The following is a 23555-nucleotide window of genomic DNA, read 5'->3' as shown; positions in this document are numbered from 1 at the left end:
CTGAACAAGACATGTTAGGTCTATATAAATATGTATAATTAGCTGCCAAGTTTATAGGGAAATGTGTGAGGTAAGTGCCAACATATCTGAGGTTTAAGTTATGTTTAATGTAACACAATTCTCTGGAAGATAAAAACTTTTACTATAATTACAACTAGCCTTAACACGAGGGTGTTACTATACGATCACTCAAAAAATATCTTCACATGTTAGCAATTTGTAAAAAGATATAGACATGTGCATCATGTGCCTCTTTCGTTCCATTCATTAATGTTGCTTCCTTCTAAATATTGAGCCCCTGGAGCACACATTTCGTAGTGGTTTGATTAAATTACAATTATATATCATCTTTATTTTGTAGTAGCTTTTTATGCACATGGTCATTTGTATAACTTATATATTTGGATCTAACTTAACAATGCATACCATAAATCTATTTAAATATGTATATTTAGCTGCCAAGTTGATAAGGAAATGTGTGATATAAATTTAAAACAATTATCTGGAAAAGATAAAACTTTCCCTAGTGATGTTAAGTGTGAACGTATTTTTATGTAATTTAGTTACATATGAGAAATTGTGTACGTGGGGAACGTGATATAAGTATTTATTATGAATTGGGACTACAATGTTACTTCTCATTTAAAAAGCAAAATTTACAATTTTTAGTTTAAAAATAAAAATCAGAACCGTAAATAATAATACATTTTTGTACATTTTGGAATATATATGATAAGGTAGTAATCTAGAAATCCATACATATCCATGTTTAACAAGCAATATTCTTTTTGATACGAAGAGTTGGTTTACTGATTTCAAGTTTTTATTAATGAAATCCATCTCAGCAATAGTCTTTTCAAAAATCAAGATCCATAAATAATAAATTAACAACTAATTGTCTTTTTGAAATTTGGTTTCATGAACTAATATAGAGGGACCCCTTTGTTGGCATTCTGGAAAAACACAATAACTTAGTTAATTTACTTATTTCAAGTTTATAGCCATCGGTTTTTCAATTCCATTTTTTCTTTTTCTTTTTTCTTTTGTGTGTTGTTTCAACTATTGGTGCAAATGAGTTTAATTTCCCATCCATGTTCCTACTTGGTTCAACGCTTATCAATATCATCCAAAAAAAGAAAAGCCGATCTCATCTCATTTCTATTGTTAAATAAACATTATTAAAATATAAATATTGCAAATTTTATACATTAGACTTCGAGTATCTTGTAACATAAGCTATTTTGTGTAATGATAAAGAAGGAATCAACCAATTATACTAAGTTGCCTTTTTTATTTTATTTTGAATTATTTGGTAGTACAACAACTGTCTAATTAATTATAGTAGACACCTACGAAATTGGTGAAAAGAGATCCCACATAGAGTTTTCCATACTTTTCTTGAACCAAACTAGTTACATTATTAGAGTATTGAGCAACAAATGGGACTATCAGCAGCACATGCCTAGTTGAATTAAACCGATCCCCTTCAGGAACGATGACAGCCTTTGGTGCTATGTACCCAATTCCTGCAGTTGACACCCAAAACTCTTCTGGTTTTTCTGCTCGCTTCATCTTATTCGGATTCCCATTTGTATTTAGCAAAACTTCAACCGTATTCTCTTTGGGCCCCACCAGCCAGTATTTTGAAATCCAGAAACTATTAATCTCCGATACAAGTACAAATTTACCATCACCGCTCACCACGGGCCCACCACCTCCCGACAGACCGCTCAGCAAAACCGTTACTTTTCCGGTTAGGGGCTCGTATCGCAATAACCTCCCGCTTGAATCCGGTATAAATCCTGGCTTTACAGCATCTCTGCATAATAATATAACAACATACTTTCTATGATTTTTTTATCACTTGTAGTTAATATTAATAATAAATGATTTACCTAGGAGTATAAGTCATACTAGCATCACTGAAATAAACATGACCGGTCAACAAGTCAATGTCAATGCCATTAGCAAACTTAAACCCTCCGACTAGTTTAGTTGCAAGCCCGCCAAGTGGGCCCACAACCAAAAGTCCAAAATACGCGTCGGTTATGTACAGAAGCCCGGTCACAGGGTGAAAGCTAAGAGCCATTGGCCGTCCGCATATTGGCCCCTTCTCAGGATCTGTTGTGCCATCACAAAATTGTTTTGTCCTCCAAAAAAATTATTCAAAAAAGGTAACAAATATATAAGGACTATAAATGTAAATTATTTTGTAAATATATGATAAATTGAAAAAGTAGTAATACGGACCTTGTTGGTGAAGTATATGCGAAATCCACAAAACCGATGGTGGGACCTGCCCATTTCATAATCCTACCGTCGGTCACGGTTATGAAGGGCCCTGGGGCGAAAAGTCCTCCGAATGTGACTGCCCCAAGGCCGATGACACCCTCGGGCAATACTAATTTCTCAAAGTTGGCATATTCACCACAAACAAAGCTTCCACAAATGCAAAAGAGAAGTGTCACCAAAAATAAGATAGAAAGATTGGGTGCTTGCATCTGTGGAGAAGCCATGCTTCATTATGTTGGGAAGACTACGATGCTTCTATTTATACAAAGGTATGCAACAAATTATGTTTTAGAATTTAGTTATGGTTTTGTATTTAAAATGTAAGTTATATATGTGAACAATAGAAGCATTGAGATGGATGGATGGATGGATCGAGGGATACGTGGTGGAGATGCATTAGACTTAAACTCAGGCTGATATTGGTCTTTTCTGGGGGTTTTATTTATTTTTTTATTTTGTAAATAAAAAAAATCAAAACATTACTTAGATAATGCAATAAAAGATACAACATATATTTTGACAGGAGTTGAATTGTATAAATAATACAAATATTTGTAAGAAAATACACAAGAACGGCAAAAGATTATTGAATTTGTATGGACTTATTTTGTTTCATTTTGCTGACAAGGTCTCCTAGATTTTTTTTTTTTAAATTTCTTTTTTACTTTCTTATCTCTTTTTTTCCCCATTTTTTAATACGAATTTGAGCTTTATTCCATAGTAGTAGTCAAGAGGTTGAATTTTTTTTCTTTTGTCTTAATATAATTGTTAGATTAAATTATAAAAATCGTCCCCTTGGTATATTGGTATTTATGCATGTGGTTTATATCTTTACTAGATTATGACCCGCGTTAAACGCGGAAGAACGTATAAAAAAATCATATAAAGTTATAAAAAGTCGACACAATAAAAAAAAATTATAAAGTAACCTAAAAAATTAATATCATTAAACAAAATAAAACATGAGTTGACGATTAAAACTTGACCCAGTCATTATCTCAAAATCTGAATGAAATGAAAATACTTCTTGAGAAACGATGTGTCGGAACAACATAGTTAATCGTGTTTCCTTTAAAAAAATTAAAGAGATTGTTTTGATAATCTCAGCATTCATGTGAATCGACATTGTAATTACTAATATCGATTTAACTCAGTGATTATGTATGAAAACCCAAATACCCCACAAACGATCTCTACCTATAGAAAAATATCCCAATTTTCTATCAAACTTGGTAAGTCTCGATGCATTCAAGTTGAGATCATTAATAATAAAAGGTGCATATATCACTAATTAATCTTCTAAATGTACATCGAATTGCAATATGTCATTGTTAGACAATAAGATGTAAACCACATATTATGGATGAGTGATCTTGTGCATCATTACTTTTATTGCCTGAAGCGTGCTCCATTATTGATTTGATAAATTGAAGTGATTTGATAAGTCGAATTGACAATTAGTAAGCAAAACATCATGTAATAATTGTCTTTCAATGTGTGTCAATTAAAAAATTGATATTGTATACATAAAAAGAATAAAATCACTAACCTTGTGTATTTCTTGGTATCTTGATTCCGATATTAGAGAGTTTTGATGTTCACAGTGAATAATAGTAATCGTTAAGGAAGTCATATACAATATATACAATAGAAGTTTAAAGACAATTTTGGAAATTATTACCCATATATTATAGATGTCAACAAAATCGTTTATATACTTAATTTCAAAGGATGCATAAATAGATTATATATTATTTACTATTAAATCAACCTAAAAGTATAATAAGGTCATACCAAAATATTTTAAAATCATATCAAAATTAATCCGATTCTTATAACATAATATTTAAAAAAATCATAATCATCTCTAATATATAAAAATGATATTTTTGTAATTAGTATCAAATCCAAAGATAATTAACTTCGATATTTTTAAATTAATTAAAATTATAATTTAATATACATCTAAAAAATTATACCAAAAATATTCAACATCATACCAAAATTAATAAAGATTTTATAATATTTTAATTAAAATAAAAAAAATGATATCATAACATATTTAAATAGAATCTTAACATTCTTTCAAATTATAATTAAATAATACCGATAAAATAAAAGTTATATCATTTAAAAATTTGTTTTTTTTAATGTTAATAAAATTTTAAAATAACCAATAGATTAAACGTAATTTCATCTTTAGTTATAACTAATTGTAATAACTAAGTTTACACCAAAATTCTAATTTGACACTATGTTTATTTTTATCTCAAATTTGACACTGTGTTTTTCAATTTTTTACAATTCTGACCACTTGACCGTTCAACCCGATTGGCTGCTGATGTGGCATGATGACGTGACAAGCTGACATGACATGTCAAAATTGAATTTATTTCCCACAAAAGACACTACGTTGTTTTTTTTTTTTTTTTGGATTTTGACACTAAATGTAATTTTTTTTCCAGTTTTGACACTCTGTATTTTTGTTCCAAATCGAACATCACTTTATCCAATTTCATTCAATGTTGACCATTTTCCATTTGAAATCATATAAATATACTTTTATTACATTTTAAACCATATAAATATTTGTTTAAAACCCACATTTTTATTTAAATAAAAGTTTTTTTTATTATTATTTTTACATTCATAGCATAATGTTATGCATAAATATGCATTACTTATATCATGAGAACCAAACTAACCATAAGCTTTGAATAAGATGCAAAAATTTCACAGGTTGCAAACCTGACATCTGGGCCTTGATCGAATAGCCAAATAGCTAAAAATGTCTCTAATCATATTTTTATAATTTTAGATTAAAACATTTTGCTATTTTAGATTAACAAAAATAATTCCTTGAAGATCGAATCTCGCACAAACCAAAAAATAAAACTTTTTTGTTTTATAAATAAGTATACACAAATAGCAAAGTACTTTGCTATAAATAAAAAAAACTATAAACCATACACTTGCACCAAAAGCCAAGAAAAACACCAAATTTTCACAAAGGAATCTGAAACTAACAAAATCAGTCAGCAAAAATGACCCAAAACAAAGGATTAATGTGTGTTATTGTATAAAAATTAACGAAAATGTCCCTGTACTGTTTCCTAATAGATCGATATACTCAATCACAATCAGTTTATGCCATAATTTTATTGCAAATTGAATGACAAGAAACAAATACATGTTCCTAGTTCTCAATTTATGTCTAATTTTAAAAAATTGCTTCCTCATATTGACAATGATTGTTGCTGGCATAAATCTTGTTTTTAATGAAGGAAAATGTTTATCTCTCCCGTCCTGCCCACCAAAAAAAACAGTTTGCAAATTCATACAACCTGAAACCAAATAGCACTGGCCAAACAAAGTTGGATGCCAAAAAACAAATACTATTTAAATAAAATCTGAGGTAAGTTGTTTCTTAATAACTATTTGATAAGCAAATAAAATACAACTTTTATGGTCGTGAAATTCTATTGCTGTCATGACACAGTGTAAAACAATAAATTCCAATATTCTATTATTAAAATTAGAAAATAAACAAAAAAGAATAATTATTCAAAGTAAAATAAAAAACCTCAGACTTTGGTTGCTAAGTTTGCATGCAAAAGTATCAAAGTGAATAACCCATGTTGTTAACAATATATATTTTTTAATTTATTTGAATTTATGCAGTGGGCAATGAACGGATTCACCGAGAACATTTACAAATAGTTAGTTAACATATATAAGAGGTACAAACAAAGAGAAACACAACACATACACATGTTAATTTGAATTTCCATGATGTAGATTAACTATTTTTGCTTGATCTATATTAGGTTTGAGAGATTATAAAATTCATAGATGGATCTCATAACATAACAAATGATTATAAGAATTTCAAATGTTTATAGAAATCTGAATATATTCATGTACTTATGATTTTCTATATTTCACTTATATTAAGTTTGACCCTATCTATAAGGGTCAATATAAATGTGTGTAGATGCAGAAATTCGACACTTTGCTTTATATAAAGAAGATGAAGTTGTTAATATTTTTATGAAGTTGTAAATCTTTTTATGCAGGTTTCTTTGAGAACATTTACAAATAGTTAGTTAACACATATAAGAGGTACCAACAAAGGGAAACACAACACATACACATCTTAAAAAGCACACACGGATAAGGACATACCTTGAAGATTCGTAATAAAATTGATGTGAAGGTTGATGTATTGTTTTGTTCAATTTATGTAGTGCATTGATATAAGAACGAACATGTGAAAGAGAGAATGAGAAATGTGAGAACTATTTATAATTTTCAAAATGCGGACAATGAGAAACTAAATCTTTTAAAATCTACTTTAAATTGGAGACAACATGTTTATTTATTATTTAGTATCTCCAAAGATTAGAATTAAAGGAAATTGATGAAGATAATAAGGAATGAGAGCTGATTAACGATTTTCAATAAATAATTAGAAAACAGGAGGTGTAATTTTATATTAAATTCAAATAATTGTCAAAAATAGATGAATTAGATGCATATTTAATGAGATTTGATTAAATGATGGTTTTGAACATTATAAGGGTCAACGATTTTGAATGATTTAAAGATACTATTTCCTTAATTAACATTTTAATCATAAATGTCGGAATCCAAAAAAATAATTATTTCCTTAATCAACATTTGAAAGGATTTAAAAAAATCCTATTAACATTGATGACATCATCAAATTGATCTAAGGGTGAAAAACTATAAGAAAAAGCCAATCAACAGACCTGATTTTTGAAGATGATGTAATCAGGTTTCTCTTTTAATATATATATATATATATATATATATATATATATAGAGAGAGAGAGAGAGAGAGAGATTAAAGATAACAGAATTCTTGATATGCTTATTTTTAATAAGTTTTTTTAAAAAAGAAAAAACTAATCAGGTTTAAATTTTGAAGCCAAAAACTATAAATAATGGAAGTAAATTATGAACAATATTAATTAGGGTTAATGATGACATAGATCGTCAAAAGATGTCTTAAAGGAGATTCTTGCTTTAGTTTGTAGAGATTTGTGTGAAGCCAAAGCAGAGGTGTGATAATTGGAGATGCAAGGAAAAGGCAATACGCAAATTCTAAGAATACATGAGAAAAAGGAACCACGTTATGGTGCTACATTCTGTTATGAACACACAAAACATCAATTGAAGCACAACCATTGACATGAGGAAGAAGAGGATTAGGGAATTCTAGTTTAAGAGAAAAAAAATAAAGGAGAAAGATGGGGGCGGTTATTCATGTTTCTGGCCAGATTTATGGAGAAACCGATGTCTCATATATAAATAAAATGATATGCTTTAATTGATAACATAATTGCTGATTTTAAAGATTCTATAATTAAATGTAATTATGCCCGAATTGTGAAATATATTTTCGAAAGTATGAATATATTCTATAATTAAATATTAATAAATTCTATAATTAAAGATTCTATAATTTAATGTAATTGTGTTTGAAATGTAATTGGTAAATTTAAAGATTCTATAATTAAATGTTTGAATTCTGTTTTGAGAAGATGATGTCATCAATTTGATCTAATGGTGAAAATCATATGATTGAAATACAATCAAGGGCCTTGATTGCTTCATTGGTGAATTAAGAGTTCTCTTTTAATAATATTTAGAGATTTGTTTGTTGTTTTTTTCTGCGTCTCTAAAAGGACATATTTATCGTGGAACCTAACTTAATGGACACATGTTAAATCTATTTGAATATGCAATAATTAGCTCCCATTTGTGCAATTTTTGGGGTTTAATTGTTTATTGTCTCTTATCTTCTATCTTTTTATTATTTATAATTATTTCTATTTAGGTTTGAGGTTTATTTGATATTAGTTGGTAATATGTTGATTAATTATTTTTTGAACTAGTTTTTATTGAATGTCAATGGTTTATGGTCTTAATATAATTGTTAGATTAAGTTACAAATGGATGTATTAGTTTATATGTGCATGATTTGGATTTTATTATTTGTTGTTTTTATCGTCCGACTTAACAAAACATATTTAATAGATAAAGTATGTTATTGTATAATTAACACAATTATCTAGAAGATAAAAACTTCAAAAAATATCATTAGCACGAGGGTGTTACTATTATACTATACAATCACTTCTAAATTATCTTTACATGTTAATTTGTAAAAAGATATACATATACATGTGTTTGAAAAATTCCAGATAGAAGAATTTACTTTGCTTATTAGAAATTGATGTCAACATTGACAACTATCTTTCATACACTTCATATGATGAAAAATGTGAAATACATTGTCTATATGTTTGTCAACTTAACAGAATTAACTTTTCTTGCATCAATTGGTAATTGAATCTGGAATTCAATGGCTGGACTTGTAGTGTTAGATCAATAGGTGAGTGAGAAACAGGTAGCCTTGAAAAGACCAACAATTGGGAGCCTTAAACACCATCAAACTGGAGTGAGTGAAAATCTAGAAGTGTGAAACTAACAACCAAGAAAGTTGATTATGTTGTAGCCTCTAATTAACAGTTTCACAACATCGATTGTTTGTGAGCAACTCAATTGTATTGTTCGATTATGTGTTTAGAAATTTGCACATACTTTGACTTTCTAGTTTGGGTCAACTATAATACAATCATTCACTGCTCATCAATGTAAATCTTGACATATTGTAAGACAAAGGTTGTTTTGATGCTAACCAAGTCGAAATCAATGTGTTGTTTTGATTCAAATAGCCATGAACTTTTCCTTGTTATAAAAGTAGCAACTACTTTGAGTTTATACCATAAATAGCAACATGTACTCTTTGAAAAAAAACATAACAAGATATATATTTTTTAACACTAGTGGTGTACCCGCGCAAAGCGGCGGCGGCGGCAAATAGTTCTTTCGACAATTTAGTTCCATCTTAAAACATATTATATTTCTAGGAACATTCATCTTGTCATCAGTCGATTTTACGACAACGAATAATACCAACATGATGAGGCAGTGACGATTATCTTCTTTTGGATACTAGTTCCCTTTCGTTGGACGATGAATAGTATTTTGTTGAATAATTTCCGATTGAAAAATAATCTATTTTAGTATATAATTTTTTATTTACGATTACTTTCCCTTACACAGTTGTCAAATAATTTATTTTAGTGAATCACTTTCTTTTCCTTTCTCCTTTTTTCCCTTCTTCCCAGATGCACCACCAACAGTTGGTAACTGCCATTTGCAAGTCCTGACATTGTGTCCTTTGTTGTTACATTTGGTACATGTAACAGTTTTTTGTGCTCCAAAAACTGTATTCCCTTTGATCATATCCTCTTTTTATGAAGTTGACTTCCTTCTTTTCTTTTTTGGTCTCCTTATTGGGACACGGTGTTTTGGAGGCAACAAAGTAGTCGGATAAGGTGACTTCTTCCACATTCTCCTACCATTTATTGGATCCACTTTGAATGAGTACATGTTCCTCTAGGTTGGTAGCCAATAACATACATGAAAGCCCCATCTAGCCCAAGAAAATCCTTCTCCCCTGCTGCAAACCCTTGTGTCAAAGCACCAAGGCACGCGTACACACGTCTGAAGGTTCTTGTCTCAACATTAGGATTTGGTTCACTTTCGACATCAAGCTTAATGGTGGTGTCTGGGTTTTGAGACTGCACCTCTAACAAATAATCTTGTAAGATTTTGTACTGAGTGGCATAATCACCCCTGATAATTTTTAAGGCTGCTTCTCTTGCCCTAAAGGCTTTCATCTTAGAAATATCTACTTTGTAAATACATTAAAGTTGTTCCCTTAAAGCCTTGACTGTTATAGAATTTGCTTTGAAAGAAACTTGTAATCACAAGCCATAACCTTTCTTGTTTGAAGACATTTATGTTTACTAACATATATTTTAACTGTCCAATACTTGTCACGCTTCCACTTACTAGCTAAAAGAACCCAATGACACCTACCTTCTTCGTTAACTACTTCTTGGCCGGTCCCACCACCTAGGCTTGTTATGGTTCCCTTGCATACAACCCTTACTCTATTTTTATCATTCTTCTCAAAGTCCCATTCCCTTCTTGTGTCTATTGCATGTTGGTTAACTCTATCTTTAAACTCCTTTGACTAATTAAATTTTTGATATAAATAAAAAGACTCACTGACTTGGGCGTTCTTGTTCTTATGTGCCCTTCTAATAGCTTTAATCTTTTTCTTTCTTTCACCTTCCATCCCATCATCTGATGAAGACTCAGACAATAAAAGTTTATTGTCTATAACTTCAATGTCTGGCTCACTCCCATCATCTGTAACTACATGATGCTTTCTTTTAGAAGCACCTCCAATCCACTCAACATTTGGGTCAACGTTCAAGTGGAATTCTCTCATGTCAACTTCAACATCATCAATGATATTGTCTTCGTCCACAAGAAAGTCACCATCTTGACTGTCACTATCATCACCACTGTTGATCTCATCACCACTACTACTATCATCATTGTCATGTTAAATTTCAATTTCCATGTCAATTGCATTATCAGTTTCCATGTCCACGTTGTCAATTGAAGGCTCATTTCTAGTAGGTGAAACAGGAGGGTTGTTTCTATTAGGCTTAAATGGCGACACGTCATTAGGCTCAACTTGTGTATCATGCCATTCCAAAAACAATCTTTTTTGGGGTACAATCAATCTCAACTATACGTACCTTAGATGGGTTTGGGGACATCGAATATGTGTATAATTTCGTTTGCACGTTCTCTGTATACACCTTTATTAGCTTATGTTGACCAACATATTTTGCTAAATGCCTAACATCATCATCTGAAGCTAAAGTGAACAAGCCAAAATCCAGATCACAAAGTGGCCTTCGAAAATGATAGTACATCTCCACATGTAGGTTTTCATCGATAGTACATCTCCACATGTAGGTTTTCATCAATATCGTGAACATAGAAAGTCTCGATATCTACTAACTCAACATAATGTCTCTTTCCGTTTACATACTTCCTTCCAGGAAAATCAGTAAACTTTCCACCATTGTTTAATAGCATGCAAAACATAGTCGGATGCTTACCTATTAAGGAAATGCCCAAAAAATGGATTAACACTTGATTAGGGTTGTAGGATTTCACGTAGCAAATGCAAATAAAAAGGGGATTAATGGTTAGTTCGTGTAAACTTACCATATTGAAGACGAACTTCTGCTTCACTGATGATCTGACCTCCTGCTTCACTTAATTTCCAAACCGACATTGTTGATTATTTGGAAAAGCATACAAAGTTTTAGCAAGCGATTAGGGTTTTTGGTTTGAGAAATGAAAGGGATTTCGTCTGAGTGTGTGTTTGTGTGTGTTTTAGTTTGACGATGATCGGAATTGTAAAACCATCCGTCTTCTAAATGGTGCTAATAGGGACCAATCGTGTAATTTTCTCTAAAATACACACAAACACACACTAGGTGGGTAACAAATTAAAGTTATAGGGATGGTCCGAGTTAAATATTCTTTCCAGGGACGAAGCGTGCAAGTAACACCAAACCATAGGGACCAATCTTGTAATTTTCTCTAAAATAAAAATAAAAAACAATAAACCTTATACATAAAATCCAATATACCACAAGGACAATTTTATCAAATTACTCATATTTATATTAATAGTAAAAAACCATCAACATCATTTCATTGAACGTGAAACCCATATATAAAAATTATAGAAAAAAAAAAGAGAAGAAAAAAAAATCAAGGAACCTGTGTAAACATCGAAACAAAAGAACTTTACGAAAAAGTCCAAAACTAAAATTTGCTTACAAAAAAACATGAATTACCGGTAAAAATGGCGTTTTGACCCTTTTTTCCGGTTTACCGGTTTTATTACTTACATGTTTCACTAAAGTCTGAAGTCTCATTATTTTACCCTAATTTGTGAATAAGTCCCAAAATAAAATTTACTGATGTTTGGCCATTTTCTTCATGTCACATACATTTTATCGGTTTCATTGCTGACTTAGACACCTAGTCACTAAGCTAGCTGACAAGATGAATATGATTGATTATATCATGTCACATTTACTAAAAAATTTGATATCCATCTTATCGGCTCATTTATGACTATATATCTATGTCCTCAATGAAACCAATAAAATGTGTGTTTCCAAGAAAAAATGGCAGAAAATGAGTTGATGTCTAATGAGATGGATATTTTGGGTTCTATAAGATTAGATAGACAATTTGATATTTCTTATAAACATAAAAAATAACGCAGTTGTTGTTAATTTATGTAATTATTGTAGTCGTCGTTGGATTCATTTTATGTTCCAAAAAGATAGACAATACATCAGGATATCAAGTTTTATGCTCTACATAGCATTATATAACTAAACATATTCATCTCATCATCTCATTTAATGACTAGGCGTCTGGGTCAGCAGTGAAACCGGTAAAATCTATGTTACATAGAACAAAGGGTCAAACCATCAATAAATTCTATTTTGGGACTTATTCGCAAATTATGGTAAAATAATGAGACTTTAGTGAAACGGGTAAGTAATAAAACTGGTAAACCGAAAAAAAATGGGTCAAATTGTCATTTTTACCGGTAATTCATGCTTTTTCGTAAATAAAATTTAGTTTTGGACTTTTTCGTAAATTATGATAAAATTTTAAGACTTTTCTGGAGATTTCCCTATATTTTTTTGTTCATTTTTAAAAATTATTTGCGTTGTCGTTAATAGCCTATGCTATTTAGTAAAAGCAATTAATGTCAGAATCCAAGTTACAATTTAATGTATTAATTCTATTATTCTTGTACATTATTAAGTTAAGATCAATTTTATATACATAACAAAATATGAAATTTTATAGCAATTCCCTACAAGAAAAAAAAACCATGCTCAAGCCAATTTGGCCCAACATTTGAGGATAAGGCTGTGATAATTTGGGCCTGGCCCAGTTAGAACTAAGCTGTGACACTAACACGAAGGTGCACAAACACGGGTTTTAGATTGGTTCGGGTTAAGAAACCGGTATAATTGGTCCGGTGTTTTCAGAAGCGAAATTTTATTAAAAAATCAATTTTTTCGTTTAAAATCGGTCCGGTTTGGTTTTTTAAGAAAACCAGTTTCAATTTTTTTTAAAAATCTATATCAAACGGACAATTCGGTTTTAACTAAACAAATTATAAAAAACCAGGTCGGTTTTATGGGACCAATCACCAAAAAAAAATGGTTAGGATTGTGCACCTATACATTAACATGCCTTCATCTTTATTCCAATCCGACCTTCCAAACCGTTCTACCACCTTTAAATTTTTTTAATATAAAACTTATGTTTTAATATTAAACTACAACCAAATTTTATAATACAATTTGTTGTGATTTTCTAAACTTAGAAAGACGCTTATTCCCAATATGGTGCCGAATGGGTAAGAACATCACATCATGGTTGTTATGATACTCATTCCCAATAAATATGACGGCTAATGATATATACAGTCCTATATAAAGACAAGCATCATGCAATGCTCTTTCATGGCTCCCTTCACATATCCAAATATGGCTTCTCCACAAATACTTTTGATTTATATTACATTTCTTTGCATTTTTGGAAACCTTGTTTCTAGTCAATTCACCAATTTTAGTACGTTAGTATTGCCTACAGGCGTCACTGGTCCTGAATCAGCTGCATTTACAGGACGTCCAGTCAACGGGCCCTTTACCACCGTGACCGATGGTAGGATTATGAGATGGAGAGGACCTAGAATCGGTTTTGTGGATTTCGCATTTACATCTCCAACAAGGTTATTTTTCAACTTTATGTGTAATTAATTATATTTATGCGCCCCTAAGGTGGTAATATACTTATGAACTTTTTTTAAAATTCTTGGAATACGTTTTCAGGACAAAAAGACGATGTGATGGCACCACAGATCCTAATATGGGACCAACATGCGGACGGCCAATGGCTCTTAGTTTTCACCCGGCAACCAACCGTTTATACATAGCCGATGCATATCATGGACTTCTAGTTGTGGGCCCCCTCGGAGGGCTTGCAACTCAAATAGTTGGAGGTCTCAAGTTTACTGTAGGCGTTGACGTTGACTTGTTAACAGGAAATGTTTACTTCAGCGATGCTAGTATGAATTATACTATCAGGTAACCACTTTGGTTTCATACAATACACACGTTATAAGTTATAACATACGCTATTACAAATTCTCGGATATTTTGTATATTCTGTAGAGATGTTACACAACCAGGATTTATGCCTGATTCAACGGGGAGGTTCATGCGTTACAACCCACGTACCAGACAGGTGTCAGTTTTGCTGAGCGGTCTCTCTGGTGGTGGTGGGCCTGCCGTCAGTAGCGATGGGGCATTTGTTCTTGTACCTGAGCTTACTGGGAATCGGATTTCAAAATACTGGCTTGCAGGGCCCAAAGCAAATACGGCGGAACCTTTGCTAAATGTTACAAATCCGAATAAAATAAAGCGAGCAGGAGGACTGGGAGAGTTTTGGGTGGCGGTTTCAGATGGATTCATGCCACCGACGCCTCTCATTACACCTCAAGGGGTGCGGTTTGATTCAAATGGGGTTGTGCTACAAACGGTTTCGTTTGCTAAAGAGTTTGTCAACAAGACGATTAGTTTGGTTCAAGAACAAGATGGAAAACTGTATGTGGGGTCTCGATTTACTAATTTCATCGGTGTCTACTCTAATTAGACATGTGTGTGTGTTGGCCTATGAAATAAAAGGTGAATGATGTTAAAATAAAAGGGCAACCTAGTATAAAGGTTGATTTCCTTTTTATAAAATTTTATACTTATATCCATTTCTGTATGAAATTTTTAATAATAGTACTTTATAAACAATGGTTATACCAAGTTAGCTCTATGCATAAAGTAATCACTAGGGGTATTTTTGGGATATCAGAGGAATCGAAATTAATACAATGTATAATATGTTATGATTTACTACAACAAGAAAGAGACATAGTGGTGGTGTTGGGGAATGGGGAGTGAGGAAGAAACATTATAACTGAATCATGGTCATTCTAAAAGCACCAAATTCATATTCAGTTCTTGATGTTTTTTTAAATATTTGATCCATTTAATACACATATAAGCAAAAAGAAGAATTCTTGCTTGGCTTTAACAGGTTTGTAGAAGTTCAACGAGTGTTGAAACCTGCAAGAAATCCTTCAACTTCTTCTGGCTTTGCATTGGAAAGGCCTGCATTATTATATATATTAAAACACTATTTCACTATACACATAATAGCTATTAGCATATAGATTGTTAACTTGCAATGTATATTTACCATTTCCACCAATTATCTTTAACAAATCTTCATTCCATAAATGCAATTTCTGGAACCTATCCCTTTGAGTTTCATCCTCTCTTTCAGTCTTTAACTTCTCCACTTTCATGTGTAATTCCGCTGCAAGTTTTTGCAACTCTGCAACAAACAATGTAGCATCCAAAATCTTCAGTGCATTGTTCATTTAAGCAAAGTTTTAAAGACTATTCTTCCAAGAAAAAATGGCAGGTTATATACAGAAGTAAGTACCTTGGAATGCATCATTTTCAGAAATTTGGTCAGATAGCTTTGTTAATTCACTTATTGCAGTTGCTTGATGGTTGTTAATGGCAGATTGTCTTTCCAATGCTTGAATCTCTCTCTTCAATTGAACAGACTCCTGTTCAGCCTTTGTACAAATTAAACAGAAAACTTATTATTTATCAAACATAACAAGGAACAATATAAACCAAGAATAATTTATTGAGTAGAATCAGAATTTTATTACCAAAGTAAGTTTTGTTCTCAAGGAAACCAACTGGGAGTCAAGATCAGGGATACCAAGTCCAACAACATCAACATCCATTATATCACCAACAGATGCCTCATCCTGAAGATTGTATATACACAAACATTGGAGATTTAGAAGTTCATATTTGGGTTAAATCAAACACATAAGTTAGTGATAGATTAGAAGAAAAAGTAAAGGGATGTACATCTTTGGGCAGTGAAAATCCTTCTGGAACCACAAATAAGCGAAGAAAACAGTACTTCTCCCACATAGTCAATCGCTTGTCCAAGGCGGATTGAATTGTGTTTCGAATGTAATCCAAGCCCTAAATGACATTTAGAATGGAAAAATAAAACCTGTTAACCAAATAATCCACAATTTAGGGCACAACAACAGAACCAAGTAGAAACGCAGATAGCAAACAGTTAAGGCGATTTGAACAACATCTGAAATAAAAGAGAAGTGAAAAACAGAAACAGGTGGTAAACCTTGGTTAAATCTTCAGCCCTATCTGAACCATCGACCTTGAGTTGAGCTGAAGCCTCCCTGTAAGAGCACAGTTAGTCTTTTGCATAGTGAATAGTTAATAGAAACGATATCAGGAAATGATGATAGAAACGGACTGATGAAGATGCTCGAAGGCGCTCGCGATCAATTCGTCGACGATGTTTAGGGCGGCGTTGAGGAATAACTGCGGGTTGAGGTTTAAGGAATCAAAAATCACCTCGCTTTCGCTGCCCTCCATCTCCACTATCTCTTCTCTTTCGCTGGATCTGGAAGAATTTGGAAATTTCCCGCCGGATATAATCAAAATGGGTAAATTACACAGTTTTCGTCCCTCATCCAGGTCACGTTTTGTGTTCTTTATTTTCAAAAATTAAACCGTACTTAAGTTTTTTCTTACACGTATAAATTAGAAAAAAAAATAACAAAACAAAACAAATATATAATTTTTTTTTCAATTTCTTTTATTTATTTATCAGTTATAAATTAGAAAAAAAAAAAAAAAAAAAACAAAAACAAAACAAAACAAAAAAATATATATCTCCACCCCTCCCCCTTTCATTTCCTACAACAAGATTCTCCCGACCCACCACCACATATCAACGTCGGCTCTTCCGGCACCACCACATATCACCGCCAACTCTTTCCTGTTTAGCGCCTTCTCTACAACCCTAATCTCACACAAATGACCATTGATATCAAGAAAACCATCCATCAAAAACTACTATCAGGACCATCACTTACCTTACTCTGATCTTCACATGATCAGAATTGTAACTCAAAAAGAAAGAAGAATGATGAAGAGGAATCTGTGATCGAGAGAAAGAGGGGCGAAAAGGTGGGGTGATAGAAATATATAAACCTGCGATCGATCCACCCTTCATCTTCATGTCGGATTCGATTCCAATGGTGGAGCTTGATGGTCTCCATATCTCAGCCACGATGGAGGCAAAGATCAAAACCCTAGCAGCTGCCGATGGCAGTTGTGGAGCTCCATGCATATATCGAAACCCTATCCGTCGTTGATAGGATCTTTCAAAGCCTTAGTTGTTGATAGTTGTGTTGATTTTGGAGACGGGGACTGAATTGGCACTGTCATCTAACAGTAGTCATCGATCGGAGAATCGGAAACAATGGGGGATGAGTACTACATCATCAGTGATCAAAAAGAAACGGAAGGAACTTCCTATGTCATTACTGATTCAAACGTCGACGGTGATGAGACAGTATTACACAAACGAAGTATTGCACAAACGACAGGAGGTTAGTCATCACGGAAGAGAAGGTCAAGAGTCCGGAATAATATATTCATCATTTTCCTTCGTGTGAAAATGAAGAAGTGAATGAAATTATGGAGAAGGAGGATGAGAGACAGAGGGAGCGCGAGTGTGTGTGTGTGTGCGCGCGCGCGCGCGCGAGAGAGAGAGAGAGAGAGATCAATGGTGGTGGTATTTTGTTGGCGTATGAAAGAGAAAGAGATTAGAGATTTGTTTTTTGAAGTAATAAATAATAATAAATAATATTTGATTAATTAAAAATAAATATCCAATGGTATAATGCTCATTTCAAATTTGGCGTGGACTACATTTGCAACAAAAACATATATCATAGACGAAGCGTGCAAGTTTTAAGCAAACGAGTGATGGCCCGAGTTAATTTTTGAAAATAAAGATTGAACGCATATGCACGAAGGACGATTGATGTAATTTACCCAATCAAAATTGTGGTGGTCGTTTTTGCTATTTTGGAACAAAATGAATTTTGAAGGGTGAAAAATAAAAATTAATGAATATATCGTCCTCTAGTCATGAGAAATATTTGTTCAATAGTTAGTTTGCATTTGGTTAAAGTTATTTTGGAAAAGTTTTTCGAATAATGGGAGTTTCTATTTTGAGTAAATTACTTGAATCGTCTTTTGATATGTGTTAAAAAGCACGGTCAGTCTCTATTTTCAAAAATTAATTCGGAACGCCCCTTGTTTGGTTAAAAGTTGCACATGTCATTCCTCATTAGTTTAAATTTACATTTTCATCACTTATATAACACCCGCAAAATTCAAGCCAATTTAAACATTTAAAAACATTGCAAATCCATTAACGTTTACAAAACTTGTTTTCAAAATGTATCATATCACAGTATCCCATAAACAAAGTCATAAAGAGTGAGGAGATGTACGATCATGCATTTTTCTTACCACGATCCCCTGATATACATGAAACAATAAACTAAAACTGTAAGCCCAAAATCTTAGCGAGTTACCCCCAAAATACCGATAAACATACAGTCCACATAACCATGTCAGCAATACCATAACATAACAAACTGAACAGAACAGCACGTAACGTGTCCACAACTTTACAGACTGGAATACCCCTGAGCCCACAGTGTGAGTGTGATTCTGGAATGCCTACCGAGCCCTCAGCTCACATCTTGATTGCCACCGATCCCCCAGTACAATTCTGGAATGCCTACCGGGCCTCAGCTCGTATCTGGAATGCTCCCGAGTCCTCAGTATGAGTCTGGAATGCCTATCGGGCCCTCAGCTCATATCTAGAATACTCTGGGGTCTGTTGGCTACCGCACGGAGCAGTACAACCTCAACCCATCCCACATAACATATAACATATAACATAACCACTGAGCATGCAATAATCATATAACATCACAGGTAGTCCTACAGATCTACCTAAGTGTCATAACCACTAGCATGCAATACTAACACATACTCAACATCCAACACTGCTAGGATAACATATCCAATGGGCCGACCTTGGTGCCTTAGACCCCTTAGTATAGTGAGGAAAACTCACATGGCATTGCTGAAGTCCCGCAGATAAAACTCCAGCTACTGGTTGACAGGTTCCCGAACTGTCAACATCAAACAATACCCAATTAATAATTAGGTTCCAAGCCCAAGGTCCAACTCACACTACAAAAGCCCAAAAGTCAAATAATGGGCCAAAGCCCAACATATGGCCCAACTTTTCAAATTGGGCCCAAACCTCTACTTGGTCTTTCCTTAAGGCCCATCCAATTATTCCAATCCAATTCCCATGGCCCAATATCACATAATCATAAAGGCCCAATTATAGCCCATCAATGGCCTAATTTTCCAAATTGGGCCCAAGTCCTTACACGGGCCTTATCCTAAAGCCCATCTAATTACTTTGGTCCATTAACTTGTTCTTGGATGGCCCACCAATAGTCCAATTGCCAAAGCCCAAAAGGAAGGCCCAATTCAAGGCCCGAGTGAGATTAGGACTTTCACATGAAATGATGATTAAGGTTAAGTGTTTATTACTTACCCCATTAAGGACTTAATCCATTAAGGGCTTATCCATTAAGTCCATTATTGCCTTAAGTTAGTTTGCCAATGATTATTATTTAATATTTCAAGTCTATTAAATAATTCCCGTGTGTGTGTCCCGATCAATTTCCACAGGTTAGAGATTTGTGCCCTTAGGGTTTTCCAAACCCTAATTAGGGTTTTCCAACCTAATACTAGTTCACTAGTCCCTTGGTTGGGCTTTTAGGTCACATTGGGCCTTATTGGCTCATTAGGGTTCCATTGGGCCCACTAGGGTTGCTTTGGGCCCATTAGGGTTTCATTGATCCCACATTGTCCATACATCCCCCAAACGAGGTCCAAATGTAATCAAAGCACACCGTCACCCGACACGGCGGCAAGAGGCGGCAACCACCACCCTACGGTGGTGGTTTAGACTTTTCTTTCATTATTCCACTTGTTACAATTTACAATACCATCTGATTAACACACACAAACACTAATAAACCCCCACATATAAAGTAACACCCTACAGAAGCATACACACTCTCCATGGTGGTCCTTGAGGCGGTAGCCATGGTGGTTTTCCTTGGCTTTTCTCCGGCAGCAGCAACCCGAGACACCTACAAATTTGTAAGATACGGCTGCAACACACACACACACACATCCGATTCAGAATATACTCCAGCCACCCTGGCGGCTCACGGTGGCAGCGGCTGCAAGGAAAACGGCCAGCAGCAGCGGTTGTCGGCGACAACCACCATGGCCAGCAGACATGGTGGTTTTCTTCTCGGATTTTTTTCTGGCCAAACGAACCCATACACGTGAATCCTGTCATCCTCAACGACAAACACACCCCCTTCCTAATGGTGAAAACTCGACCCAGTCGTTCTTCACGGTAGCTTGCAGCGATAGCCGGCAACACGAGCTATGTAATAAGAGACAACGGAAGGGACGGGGACGATCAGAACCACAACAATATTTGTGAACCATGAAACCCCCGCCCTCCTGACCACCCTGATTGTCATACGTCGGGTTTGCGTCTCATTTCTTCTCCGATAATTAACAGTGCCAACGATTGTTTGATTGGGGTTCTCCGACTCCTATAGCATTAGTGGCTAAAGGTGCTCCGGCTTCAACAGGTAAGGAGGCGGCGGTGGAAGGTGGTCTTTGGTTGGTTGGAACAAGTGAGTCGAGTGTGAAAGATGGTGGCGTCGGAGATAGTTGGGAGAGTGGCGGCTACACATAGAGATTAGGGTTAGGGTTTAGAAAGTGACGGATGAAGAGGTTAAATACCCGATCCCTTGAACAAGTTTCCATAATAATGCATTTGGTCCCTTCTTGTAATACTCTTTTCAAAACGAATCCAAAATTTACTAATCAGACCCCGCCTTCTGAAAATCCTATCATTCAAGTCCAGAACTTACCCTTTAGTCCCTGCTTCCATGAATCTTTACATATTTAGCCCAAATAATACCAAACACTCCTTGACTTATGAAAATCTTTACAAATTAAGTCCCAAAATTACACTTTAACCCCTGGAGATTCAATTCTTGCCATTTGACTTCCCAAAACCAACACCCCATTAGCCATTTAATTATTCTATTTAAAACGAGCTGTTACAACTTATGTGACATTAAAGGACTATTTTGCCCTTTTATTTTATTTTTGTTTTACTTTATTTTTCTTACGGTTAATAAAAATTTACAAAATAAAATAAAAACCCCACCTCACCCACCTTATCTAACCCCTTCCCTTCTAAACCCACTTTCCCCTAAAGCAAAATCATCACCACCGGCGGACAACCACGCACCACCATCGACCACCGTGTACCACCACTAGACCACCACACACTACCGTCAACCACCACATCTTTGTCTCTCAAAAACATTATCGATGACCTCTTATTCTCTCCTTCTTCTTCCCATCATTCCTTATGCTACCACCGTCGACCTCCAGGTCTTGTAGAAACACCAGTCGGAGCAAGAGAGACAGAAACACCTACCATCACCACATCCTCATAGATCTACACTCCAGGTGGTGGTAGACTCATTTTTTCTAAATAGGTTAACAATGGAAGACTCTATTTCTTCAAGGATGAAACTTTGTTGAGTTTGATTCGATATTAAACCTTCTCCCTATCGTAATACGTCGGCAAAATGTACCTCAGATTTAGGATTCCAAACTGAGTTGGAGGTGGAGCTAGGGTTTAGAATGGAGATAGAGGCAAAAAATCGCAAATCCGTTCTTCCTTTTCTTTCAGGTAAGGGTAGGGGAGAAGACGGCGATAGTGGTGCGCTGACGAATGGTGATGGTGGTTTCGAGCGAAGATGGAGACGATGATGGTTGTTGTGATGGAAGAGAAAAAGGAGAATATATGTGTGGTCATGGTTGTTGCCATGAAACATCCCAAAAATACGGACCAAAAATTTCGTTTTCAAATCATTATTAAAATCATAAATCATCCAAAGTAACGAGTAAAATCATGAATCATGTTACATAAAACATCATAGTATTTATCACAAATCAAGATCTCATAACAAAACACACCAGAGTAAACTCCCAGGCTATGAATGTGGTTTGTGCCATGTGATCATCCCGATCCCTTCCCTTTGCTAGTGGAAGTACCTGAAACCAAAACTGAAAATCGTAAGCACGAAGCTTAGTGGGCTCCCCCAAACTACCATATACCATACACATATAACATGCAACTAGGAGATACGGACCCCGCCCACACTCATGGAGATACGGGCCCCGCCTACACTCCACTAACTAGGGGATATGGACCCCGCCCATACTCCTCTAACTATGAGATACGGGCCCCGCCCACACTCAACTACTTCGAGATACGGTCCCCGCCCACACTCGACTACTATGAGATACGGGCCCCGCCTACACTCAACTACCAGAAAAACATACAAGTATCACATAGACAACAAGTATAACTAAATCTATCATTCAGACATATAATATAATCAAGCTCATCTATGAGATACGGGCCCCGCCCACACTCGACTATAAATAGATACGGGCCCCGCCCACACTCAGCTACTATCATAACATGCTATGGGCCGGCCTTGGTGCCTTAAACCCATTCCTACTAAAGGGAAACTCACCTCATATGACTGACTGCTGAAAATCTGAGTGAGAAATCCCTATCTGCTGCTCCGGTAACTCTCCGGCTATGAATTCCATAATGACACTTAGTCAGAAACTGATAACCATTCTTAGGGTAAAATGACCATTTTACCCCTTGTTAAAGTCAACATCTTGGTCAAGGTCAACTCTCCAAGTTGACCAAACTCGTCGAGTCAACCTTGTGACTTGTCGAGTTATAGAACTCAAAACTCTAGAATCGCTACCCGGCTCGTCGAGTCACTCTATGACTCGTCGTGTTCCCAAGCTGCTTATCATTGTGACTGGTCGAACTGACTCGTTGAGTCATCCTCAGACTCGCCGGGTCCTGGAATAATCAGAAAAGGGACAAGATCCTCCTACTCGCCAAGTTCCTTAATTAACTCGCCGAGTCCTATGAACATCATCAAGGTTTCTTCATCAGACTCGCCGAGTTCCCTTATGAACTCGTCGAGTCCCTTGCAGATCTAACCTAAATAACTGGTTTCACACTTCTACAGCTCCAAAATACAAATCTATGTCGTTTCC

General features: G+C 34.6%; 3 protein-coding genes across 3 annotated transcripts; 1 reads left to right on the top strand and 2 right to left on the bottom strand.

Moving 5' to 3' along the window:
- Positions 1-1271: 1271 nt before the first annotated feature.
- Positions 1272-2568, bottom strand: LOC145100526 (protein STRICTOSIDINE SYNTHASE-LIKE 12-like). Its single transcript, XM_079037768.1, has 3 exons — positions 2251-2568; positions 1896-2150; positions 1272-1819 (listed from the first exon to the last, which is right to left on the bottom strand). Exons 1-3 carry the CDS (start codon positions 2514-2516, stop codon positions 1333-1335), a joined length of 1008 nt encoding a protein of 335 aa, XP_078893894.1. The 5' UTR covers positions 2517-2568; the 3' UTR covers positions 1272-1332.
- Positions 2569-13817: 11249 nt separating this feature from the next.
- Positions 13818-15161, top strand: LOC145103228 (protein STRICTOSIDINE SYNTHASE-LIKE 11-like). Its single transcript, XM_079040787.1, has 3 exons — positions 13818-14092; positions 14193-14447; positions 14535-15161. The coding sequence occupies exons 1-3, from the start codon at positions 13824-13826 to the stop codon at positions 15013-15015; spliced, it is 1005 nt and encodes a 334-aa protein (XP_078896913.1). The 5' UTR covers positions 13818-13823; the 3' UTR covers positions 15016-15161.
- A 183-nt stretch (positions 15162-15344) lies between these two features.
- Positions 15345-16953, bottom strand: LOC145103229 (protein MIS12 homolog). The gene is made up of 7 exons (XM_079040788.1): positions 16726-16953; positions 16591-16648; positions 16308-16427; positions 16100-16201; positions 15862-16000; positions 15613-15750; positions 15345-15524 (listed from the first exon to the last, which is right to left on the bottom strand). Exons 1-7 carry the CDS (start codon positions 16845-16847, stop codon positions 15463-15465), a joined length of 741 nt encoding a protein of 246 aa, XP_078896914.1. The 5' UTR covers positions 16848-16953; the 3' UTR covers positions 15345-15462.
- Positions 16954-23555: the final 6602 nt, after the last annotated feature.

The sequence above is a fragment of the Lactuca serriola genome, chromosome 4 (assembly GCF_051521515.1).
Source record: "Lactuca serriola cultivar US96UC23 chromosome 4, Lser_US96UC23_V15, whole genome shotgun sequence".
Classification (NCBI taxonomy): domain Eukaryota; kingdom Viridiplantae; phylum Streptophyta; class Magnoliopsida; order Asterales; family Asteraceae; genus Lactuca; species Lactuca serriola.
The sequence above is the reverse complement of the archived record's forward strand: the minus strand, read 5'-3'. Positions and strand labels throughout refer to the sequence as shown.

Bases quoted from the DNA above. Each gene is read 5' to 3' on its own strand.
- LOC145100526 (XM_079037768.1), bottom strand. From the start codon at position 2,516: ATGGCTTCTCCACAGATGCAAGCACCCAATCTTTCTATCTTATTTTTG. The intron at 2,151-2,250 runs GTCCGTATTACT...ATTTTTTTGGAG, and splicing joins GCATATACTTCACCAACAAG to GACAAAACAATTTTGTGATG. The intron at 1,820-1,895 runs GTAAATCATTTA...ATTATTATGCAG, and splicing joins AGTATGACTTATACTCCTAG to AGATGCTGTAAAGCCAGGAT.
- LOC145103228 (XM_079040787.1), top strand. From the start codon at position 13,824: ATGGCTCCCTTCACATATCCAAATATGGCTTCTCCACAAATACTTTTG. The intron at 14,093-14,192 runs GTTATTTTTCAA...ATACGTTTTCAG, and splicing joins GCATTTACATCTCCAACAAG to GACAAAAAGACGATGTGATG. The intron at 14,448-14,534 runs GTAACCACTTTG...TATATTCTGTAG, and splicing joins AGTATGAATTATACTATCAG to AGATGTTACACAACCAGGAT.
- LOC145103229 (XM_079040788.1), bottom strand. From the start codon at position 16,847: ATGGAGGGCAGCGAAAGCGAGGTGATTTTTGATTCCTTAAACCTCAAC. The intron at 16,001-16,099 runs GTAATAAAATTC...ATTTGTACAAAG, and splicing joins TGAGAACAAAACTTACTTTG to GCTGAACAGGAGTCTGTTCA. The intron at 15,751-15,861 runs GTACTTACTTCT...TGTTTGTTGCAG, and splicing joins TGAAAATGATGCATTCCAAG to AGTTGCAAAAACTTGCAGCG.